Genomic DNA, 10,467 nt, shown 5'->3' with positions numbered 1-10,467 from the left:
CTCTAGGATAGTGGACAGACCGTGAGGAGAACCTCTACATCTCTACTCCTCTAGGATAGTGGACAGAACGTGAGGAGAACCTCTACATCTCTACTCCTCTAGGATAGTGGACAGACCGTGAGGAGAACATCTCTACTCCTCTAGGATAGTGGAGAGACCGTGAGGAGAACCTCTACATCTCTACTCCTCTAGGATAGTGGAGAGACCGTGAGGAGAACCTCTCTACTCCTCTAGGATAGTGGACAGACTGTGAGGAGAACCTCTACATCTCTACTCCTCTAGGATAGTGGACAGACCGTGAGGAGAACATCTCTACTCCTCTAGGATAGTGGACAGACTGTGAGGAGAACCTCTACATCTCTACTCCTCTAGGATAGTGGACAGACCGTGAGGAGAACCTCTACATCTCTACTCCTCTAGGATAGTGGACAGACCGTGAGGAGAACATCTCTACTCCTCTAGGATAGTGGACAGACCGTGAGGAGAACCTCTACATCTCTACTCCTCTATGATAGTGGACAGACCGTGAGGAGAACCTCTACATCTCTACTCCTCTATGATAGTGGACAGACCGTGAGGAGAACATCTCTACCCCTCTAGGATAGTGGACATACCGTGTGGAGATCCTTTTGACAGTGATTTGGGGTCCATAGTTCTTTCCTTGCACCATAGTCTTCCCTATGGACCTCACCATGGGGAGAGTATAGACTCTGGGTGCCAGCAGGGGCCTCAACTGGCCCTGGACGATGCCCCACGTCCCTGTGTTGTAGTGGGACGTACAGCTCTGAAACACACACAGTTATGAGGAATGAGTCAGATGTATTGAATCATAACAGACAATCAATACAGGATTATACAGTAGAGAGGAATGAGTCAGATGTATTGAATCATAATGGACAATCAATACAGGATTATACAGTAGAGGTGAATGAGTCAGATGTATTGAATCATAACAGACAATCAATACAGGATTATACAGTAGAGAGAATGAGTCAGATGTATTGAATCATAACAGACAATCAATACAGGATTATACAGTAGAGAGGAATGAGTCAGATGTATTGAATCATAACAGACAATCAATACAGATTATACAGTAGAGAGAATGAGTCAGATGTATTGAATCATAACAGACAATCAATACAGGATTATGCAGTAGAGAATGAGTCAGATGTATTGAATCATAACAGACATTCAATACAGATTATACAGTAGAGAGGAATGAGTCAGATGTATTGAATCATAACGGACATTCAATACAGGATTATACAGTAGAGAGGAATGAGTCAGATGTATTGAATCATAACAGACAATCAATACAGGATTATACAGTAGAGAGGAATGAGTCAGATGTATTGAATCATAACAGACAATCAATACAGGATTATACAGTAGAGAGGAATGAGTCAGATGTATTGAATCATAACAGACATTCAATACAGGATTAAATGCTAAATATGCTACTCTGTCTGACAACATTAAATTGGAGGACATAGTGCTGTGTGTGTGTGGGGTGAGGTGTGTGTGGTGAGGTGTGTGCGTGTGGTGAAGTGTGTGTGTGGTGAGATGAGTCTGTGGTGAGATGTGTGTGGTGAGGTGAGGTGTGTGAGGTGAGGTGTGTGTACCTGGTTGTTGGGGCTGAGGTTGAGTGAGGGGTGTGTGGTGAGGTGTGTGTGTGGTGAGGTGTGTGTGGTGAAGTGTGTGTGTGGTGAGATGAGTCTGTGGTGAGGTGTGTGTGGTGAGGTGAGGTGTGTGAGGTAAGGTGTGTGTACCTGGTTGTTGGGGCTGAGGTTGAGTGAGGGTGTGTACCTGGTTGTTGGGGCTGAGGTTGAGGGAGGGGTGTGTACCTGGTTGTTGGGGCTGAGGTTGAGTGAGGTGTGTCTACCTGGTTGTTGGGGCTGAGGTTGAGTGAGGTGTGTGTACCTGGTTGTTTGGGCTGAGGTTGAGTGAGGGGTGTGTACCTGGTTGTTTGGGCTGAGGTTGAGGGAGGGGTGTGTACCTGGTTGTTGGGGCTGAGGTTGAGTGAGGGGTGTGTACCTGGTTGTTTGGGCTGAGGTTGAGTGAGGGGTGTGTACCTGGTTGTTTGGGCTGAGGTTGAGTGAGGGGTGTGTACCTGGTTGTTTGGGCTGAGGTTGAGTGAGGTGTGGTTGTTGGGGCTGAGGTTGAGTGAGTTGTGTGTACCTGGTTGTTGGGGCTGAGGTTGAGTGAGGGGTGTGTACCTGGTTGTTTGGGCTGAGGTTGAGTGAGGTGTGGTTGTTGGGGCTGAGGTTGAGTGAGTTGTGTGTACCTGGTTGTTGGGGCTGAGGTTGAGTAAGGGATGTGTACCTGGTTGTTGGGGCTGAGGTTGAGTGAGGGGTGTGTACCTGGTTGTTTGGGCTGAGGTTGAGTGAGGGGTGTGTACCTGGTTGTTTGGGCTGAGGTTGAGGGAGGGGTGTGTACCTGGTTGTTGGGGCTGAGGTTGAGTGAGGGGTGTGTACCTGGTTGTTTGGGCTGAGGTTGAGTGAGGGGTGTGTACCTGGTTGTTTGGGCTGAGGTTGAGTGAGGGGTGTGTACCTGGTTGTTTGGGCTGAGGTTGAGTGAGGTGTGGTTGTTGGGGCTGAGGTTGAGTGAGTTGTGTGTACCTGGTTGTTGGGGCTGAGGTTGAGTGAGGGGTGTGTACCTGGTTGTTTGGGCTGAGGTTGAGTGAGGTGTGGTTGTTGGGGCTGAGGTTGAGTGAGTTGTGTGTACCTGGTTGTTGGGGCTGAGGTTGAGTAAGGGATGTGTACCTGGTTGTTGGGGCTGAGGTTGACTGAGGTGTGTGTACCTGGTTGTTGGGGCTGAGGTTGTGTGAGGGGTGGTTACCTGGTTGTTGGGGCTGAGGTTGAGTGAGGGGTGTGTACCTGGTTGTTGGAGCTGAGGTTGAGTGAGGGGTGGTTGTTGGGGCTGAGGTTGAGTGAGTTGTGTGTACCTGGTTGTTGGGGCTGAGGTTGAGTGAGGGGTGTGTACCTGGTTGTTTGGGATGAGGTTGAGTGAGGTGTGGTTGTTGGGGCTGAGGTTGAGGGAGGGGTGTGTACCTGGTTGTTGGGGCTGAGGTTGAGTGAGGGGTGTGTACCTGGTTGTTGGGGCTGAGGTTGACTGAGGTGTGTGTACCTGGTTGTTGGGGCTGAGGTTGACTGAGGTGTGTGTACCTGGTTGTTGGGGCTGAGGTTGAGTGAGGTGTGGTTGTTGGGGCTGAGGTTGACTAAGGTGTGTGTACCTGGTTGTTGGGGCTGAGGTTGAGTGAGGGGTGGTTGTTGGGGCTGAGGTTGAGTGAGTTGTGTGTACCTGGTTGTTGGGGCTGAGGTTGTGTGAGATGTGGTTGTTGGGGCTGAGGTTGAGGGAGGGGTGGTTACCTGGTTGTTGGGGCTGAGGTTGAGGGAGGGGTGTGTACCTGGTTGTTGGGGCTGAGGTTGAGTGAGGGGTGTGTACCTGGTTGTTTGGGCTGAGGTTGAGTAATCTCCATGAAGAGTACATGAGGTCAGAGAAGTGATAAAGAACACGTAGTCTGGCCCGGACTGCCTCCATGCTGACCTCTCTCAGAGAGCTGAACTGGGGAGGCACCGCTGACGGCAGGCCTAGCTGGAGGGGTACGGATGAACCTGGAGACGGGGGCAGAACAAACACATGTCAAAGACAGAGAAGGAGGGAGGGAGGGAGAGAGGGAGAGAAAGAGAGAGGGAGAGAGAGAGAGAGAGAGAGAGAGAGGGAGGGAGAGGGAGTCAGAACACAATCCATTTCATCAGACAGAAGGTGGAATTGACTGCCATCTAGAGTTGGAGATATGATGACTCCATGTTAAAGTACCTGACCATTAAACACCTCAACAGGTACAGAGGCTGTCAGTCCACGTGTTGATGACTGAAGGAGAGAGACTGCCTGCTGTGTGTGTGTGCGTGTGCGTGTGTGTGTGGTATATATGTGTGTGTGTGTATATGTGTGTGTGTGTGTGCGTGAGTGTGCGTGCGTGCGTGCGTGCGTGTGTGTATATATATGTGTGTGTATGTCTATGTGTGTGTGTGTGTGTGTGTGCGTGAGTGCGTGAGTGTGTGCGTGTGCGCGTGTATTTACCCGGAGCCCGGGGAGGGACAGACGGAGCGGTCCAGGCAGCAGAGTGACAGCGACCAGCAGAGACCTGGTGAATGTCCTTCCCCTGTAGTGATGTCACCAGGGTGGGCTCTCTCACATGGTTGGTGTGGCCCAGACCCAACTAGGAGTCAGAGAGAACAGAGACACAGATCAAGACCCAACTAGGAGACAGAGAGAAAAGAGACACTGATCAAGACCGAACTAGGAGACAGAGAGAAAAGAGACACTGATCAAGACCCAACTAGGAGACAGAGAGAACAGAGACACAGATCAAGACCGAACTAGGAGACAGAGAGAAAAGAGACACTGATCAAGACCCAACTAGGAGACAGAGAGAACAGAGACACAGATCAAGACCGAACTAGGAGACAGAGAGAAAAGAGACACAGATCAAGACCCAACTAGGAGACAGAGAGAAAAGAGACACTGATCAAGACCCAACTAGGAGACAGAGAGAACAGAGACACAAATCTGTCCCTGTGTGGGTGTGAGTACCTGTCCCTGTGTGGGTGTGTGTTGTATCCTACCTGTCCCTGTATGGGTGTGAGTACCTGTCCCTATGCGGGTGTGAGTACCTGTCCCTGTCCCTGTATGGGTGTGAGTACCTGTCCCTGTATGGGTGTGAGTACCTGTCCCTGTGTGGGTGTGAGTACCTGTCCCTATGCGGGTGTGAGTACCTGTCCCTGTATGGGTGTGAGTACCTGTCCCTGTGTGGGTGTGAGTACCTGTCCCTGTGTGGGTGTGAGTACCTGTCCCTGTATGGGTGTGAGTACCTGTCCCTGTATGGGTGTGAGTACCTGTCCCTGTGTGAGTATCTGTCCCTGTATGGGTGTGTGTTGTATTCTACCTGTCCCTCTGAGTTGCTGCCCAGGTATAGACCTCTAGGGTGGAGGACAGGACCAGTGTGTGTTGTATTCCACCTGTCCCTCTGAGTTGCTGCCCTAGGTATAGACCTCTAGGGTGGAGGACAGGACCAGTGTGTGTTGTATTCTACCTGTCCCTCTGAGTTGCTGCCCAGGTATAGACCTCTAGGGTGGAGGACAGGACCAGTGTGTGTTGTATTCTACCTGTCCCTCTGAGTTGCTGCCCCAGGTATAGACCTCTAGGGTGGAGGACAGGACCAGTGTGTGTTGTATTCTACCTGTCCCTCTGAGTTGCTGCCCAGGTATAGACCTCTAGGGTGGAGGACAGGACCAGTGTGTGTTGTATTCTACCTGTCCCTCTGAGTTGCTGCCCAGGTATAGACCTCTAGGGTGGAGGACAGGACCAGTGTGTGTTGTATTCTACCTGTCCCTCTGAGTTGCTGCCCCAGGTATAGACCTCTCCTGTGGAGGACAGGACCAGTGTGTGTTCGGCCCCCACAGCCACATCCTGTATAAACACGTCAGACAGAGCTGGCACCACCTGGGGACGGTTGTGGTTCCTGGCACGGCCCTCGGGCAGCCCTATCAGTCGGTCTGTAGACGAGGGGGGGGGGGGACACACAGGAGGGTTGATGAGGGGTGTTATAGGCTAACAAAGACACATTCTGTATGTTATGTTATGTCTAAAGTAGACCGGAATTTTTTGGGGGGGTCAAAAATCAAGACGGACGATGAAAATAATATAGAAACGCCTCAGCATGTTCTATTCTATAATATTTCTATGTTATCTGTTGAAACTGAACAGTGTGTGGTGCATCATATCCAGACCTTGTCCGAACGTGTACACGTTGCCATCTTTAGTGAGGGCAACAGAGAACTGAGTTCCACAGGACACCTTCTTGATGCCGAGGCCACAGAGAACGTCCACCTTCTGTGGAACAACAACAACAACAACAACGTGTTTCACACACAACTGGAATATGACTTGGTGAAGTGGCACTGCAAGAGACAATATACACAGAATATACACAGAATATACACAGAATATACACACTATACTATAGACATAATATACACAGAATATACACAGAATATACACACTATACTATAGACAGAATATACACAGAATATACACACTATACTATAGACAGAATATACACAGAATATACTATAGACAGAATATACACACTATACTATAGACAGAATATACACAGAATATACACAGAATATACACACTATACTATAGACAGAATATACACAGAATATACACACTATACTATAAACAGAATATAAACAGAATATACTACCGCCAGAATATACTACCGCCAGAATATAAACAGAATATACTACCACCAGAATATACTACCGCCAGAATATAAACAGAATATACTACCGCCAGAATATAAACAGAATATACTACCACCAGAATATAAACAGAATATACTACCGCCAGAATATAAACAGAATATACTACCACCAGAATATACTACCGCCAGAATATAAACAGAATATACTACCACCAGAATATACTACCGCCAGAATATAAACAGAATATACTACCACCAGAATATAAACAGAATATACTACCGCCAGAATATAAACAGAATATACTACCGCCAGAATATAAACAGAATATACTACCACCAGAATATACAACCGCCAGAATATACTACCGCCAGAATATACTACCAACAGAATATTCTACCAACAGAATATACTACCGCCAGAATATACTACCGCCAGAATATACTACCGCCAGAATATACAACCGCCAGAATATACAACCGCCAGAATATACAACCGCCAGAATATACTACCAACAGAATATACTACCGCCAGAATATACAACCGCCAGAATATACTACCGCCAGAATATACAACCGCCAGAATATACTACCGCCAGAATATACTACCGCCAGAATATACAACCGCCAGAATATACTACCGCCAGAATATACAACCGCCAGAATATACTACCAACAGAATATACAACCGGCAGAATATTCTACCGCCAGAATATAAACAGAATATACTACCGCCAGAATATACTACCACCAGAATATAAACAGAATATACTACCGCCAGAATATACTACCGCCAGAATATAAACAGAATATACTACCGCCAGAATATAAACAGAATATACTACCACCAGAATATAGACAGAATATACTACCACCAGAATATACTACCGCCAGAATATACTACCGCCAGAATATAAACAGAATATACTACCGCCAGAATATAGACAGAATATACTACCACCAGAATATACTACCGCCAGAATATACTACCGCCAGAATATAAACAGAATATACTACCGCCAGAATATAAACAGAATATACTACCACCAGAATATACTACCGCCAGAATATAAACAGAATATACTACCGCCAGAATATAAACAGAATATACTACCACCAGAATATACTACCGCCAGAATATACTACCGCCAGAATATAAACAGAATATACTACCGCCAGAATATAAACAGAATATACTACCGCCAGAATATAAACAGAATATACTACCGCCAGAATATACTACCGCCAGAATATAAACAGAATATACTACCGCCAGAATATAAACAGAATATACTACCGCCAGAATATAAACAGAATATACTACCGCCAGAATATACTACCGCCAGAATATACAACCGCCAGAATATACTACCAACAGAATATACAACCGCCAGAATATTCTACCGCCAGAATATAAACAGAATATACTACCGCCAGAATATAAACAGAATATACTACCGCCAGAATATAAACAGAATATACTACCGCCAGAATATACAACCGCCAGAATATACTACCGCCAGAATATACAACCGCCAGAATATACTACCGCCAGAATATACAACCGCCAGAATATACTACCGCCAGAATATACAACCGCCAGAATATACTACCGCCAGAATATACAACCGCCAGAATATACTACCAACAGAATATACAACCGCCAGAATATTCTACCGCCAGAATATAAACAGAATATACTACCGCCAGAATATAAACAGAATATACTACCAACAGAATATAAACAGAATATACTACCAACAGAATATACTACCGCCAGAATATACAACCGCCAGAATATACTACCGCCAGAATATAAACAGAATATACTACCGCCAGAATATACTACCGCCAGAATATACTACCGCCAGAATATAAACAGAATATACTACCGCCAGAATATACAACCGCCAGAATATACTACCGCCAGAATATAAACAGAATATACTACCGCCAGAATATACTACCGCCAGAATATACAACCGCCAGAATATACTACCGCCAGAATATAAACAGAATATACTAACAACAGAATATACTACCGCCAGAATATACAACCGCCAGAATATACTACTGCCAGAATATAAACAGAATATACTACCGCCAGAATATACTACCGCCAGAATATAAACAGAATATACTACCGCCAGAATATACTACCGCCAGAATATAAACAGAATATACTACCGCCAGAATATACTACCGCCAGAATATAAACAGAATATACTACCGCCAGAATATACTACCGCCAGAATATAAACAGAATATACTACCGCCAGAATATACTACCGCCAGAATATACAACCGCCAGAATATACTACCGCCAGAATATAAACAGAATATACTACCGCCAGAATATTCTACCGCCAGAATATAAACAGAATATACTACCGCCAGAATATAAACAGAATATACTACCGCCAGAATATAAACAGAATATACTACCGCCAGAATATAAACAGAATATACTACCGCCAGAATATACAACCGCCAGAATATACTACCGCCAGAATATACTACCACCAGAATATACAACCGCCAGAATATACTACCGCCAGAATATTCTACCGCCAGAATATAAACAGAATATACTACCGCCAGAATATAAACAGAATATACTACCGCCAGAATATACAACCGCCAGAATATACTACCGCCAGAATATACAACCGCCAGAATATACTACCGCCAGAATATACTACCGCCAGAATATACTACCGCCAGAATATACTACCGCCAGAATATAAACAGAATATACTACCGCCAGAATATACTACCGCCAGAATATAAACAGAATATACTACCGCCAGAATATACTACCAACAGAATATACTACCGCCAGAATATACTACCAACAGAATATACTACCGCCAGAATATACTACCGCCAGAATATACTACCGCCAGAATATACTACCGCCAGAATATACTACCGCCAGAATATACTACCGCCAGAATATACTACTACCGTACATACCTGAGGTGAGGACTTGGCGGTAGAATTCCCCAGGCCCAGTTTCCCGTAGTCTCCGTCTCCGAAGGCCCAGACCATCATTCCATCGGCGGAGACGGCTACGGTGTGATTCAGACCACACGCCACCTGGGAACCGGACAGAACCAGACGTGGGTCAGGTGGTTCAGTACCTGAACTGTGTTTGACGTGGTTTACCTGACACAACGAAACCAAATGCTTTCAGAGAATGTGTTTTTTATGCTATTATATTGTTAGTGTATTCCACCTGTCCGACCTGGTATCTGTTAGTGTATCTCACCTGTCTGACCTGGTATCTGTTAGTGTATATTACCTGGTATCTGTTAGTGTATATTACCTGGTATCTGTAGTGTATATTACCTGGTATCTGTTAGTGTGTATTACCTGGTATCTGTTAGTGTATATTACCTGGTATCTGTTAGTGTATCTCACCTGTCTGACCTGGTACCTGTTAGTGTATATTACCTGGTACCTGTTAGTGTATATTACCTGGTACCTGTTAGTGTATATTACCTGGTATCTGTTAGTGTATATTACCTGGTATCTGTAGTGTATATTACCTGGTATCTGTTAGTGTATATTACCTGGTATCTGTTAGTGTATATTACCTGGTACCTGTTAGTGTATATTACCTGGTATCTGTTAGTGTATATTACCTGGTATCTGTTAGTGTATATTACCTGGTACCTGTTAGTGTATCTCACCTGTCCGACCTGGTATCTGTTAGTGTATATTACCTGGTACCTGTTAGTGTATATTACCTGGTACCTGTTAGTGTATATTACCTGGTATCTGTTAGTGTATATTACCTGGTATCTGTTAGTGTATATTACCTGGTACCTGTTAGTGTATCTCACCTGTCCGACCTGGTACCTGTTAGTGTATATTACCTGGTACCTGTTAGTGTATATTACCTGGTATCTGTTAGTGTATCTCACCTGTCCGACCTGGTACCTGTTAGTGTATATTACCTGGTATCTGTTAGTGTATCTCACCTGTCCGACCTGGTACCCCTCCAACGCAGTGACCTTCTCAGGGAGCTTCTTGTTGGAGGTGTTTCCCAGCCCAAGCCTGCCATAGTCCCCGTTCCCAAAGGAGAACAGCCTCCCATCAGCGGTCACCACCGCGGAGTGCTTGAACCCGCAGGACATCTGACCACAGAGGAAACGTGGATGAACATGGGAACAACAGCCAATCAGAACAAG

At 45.6% G+C, this 10,467-nt stretch overlaps 2 protein-coding genes across 2 annotated transcripts in view; both read right to left on the bottom strand.

The window, feature by feature from the left end:
* Positions 1 to 614: 614 nt before the first annotated feature.
* LOC124029300 (probable E3 ubiquitin-protein ligase HERC1) lies at positions 615 to 3,624 on the bottom strand (the record flags this gene model as incomplete). Its single annotated transcript, XM_046341065.1, has 2 exons — positions 3,448 to 3,624; positions 615 to 784 (listed from the first exon to the last, which is right to left on the bottom strand). Coding segments are annotated over exons 1-2 (266 nt in total), but the record flags the coding sequence as incomplete, so codon positions are not given.
* A 205-nt stretch (positions 3,625 to 3,829) lies between these two features.
* The window catches only part of LOC124029299 (probable E3 ubiquitin-protein ligase HERC1), a gene marked incomplete at its 5' end in the record, with an annotated part of 12,931 nt that continues 6,293 nt past the window's right edge, over positions 3,830 to 10,467 (bottom strand). Inside the window, 6 exons of the mRNA XM_046341064.1 lie at positions 3,830 to 3,837; positions 4,087 to 4,225; positions 5,392 to 5,561; positions 5,796 to 5,898; positions 9,248 to 9,370; positions 10,258 to 10,413. Of these exons, the coding sequence (XP_046197020.1) occupies positions 3,830 to 3,837; positions 4,087 to 4,225; positions 5,392 to 5,561; positions 5,796 to 5,898; positions 9,248 to 9,370; positions 10,258 to 10,413 (699 nt within the window). The remainder of the gene's footprint in view (positions 3,838 to 4,086; positions 4,226 to 5,391; positions 5,562 to 5,795; positions 5,899 to 9,247; positions 9,371 to 10,257; positions 10,414 to 10,467) is intronic.

The sequence above is a fragment of the Oncorhynchus gorbuscha genome, unplaced genomic scaffold (genome assembly GCF_021184085.1).
Source record: "Oncorhynchus gorbuscha isolate QuinsamMale2020 ecotype Even-year unplaced genomic scaffold, OgorEven_v1.0 Un_scaffold_6035, whole genome shotgun sequence".
Taxonomy (NCBI): domain Eukaryota; kingdom Metazoa; phylum Chordata; class Actinopteri; order Salmoniformes; family Salmonidae; genus Oncorhynchus; species Oncorhynchus gorbuscha.
Note: the sequence above shows the minus strand (reverse complement) of the source record. Positions and strands in the feature narration are given on the sequence as shown.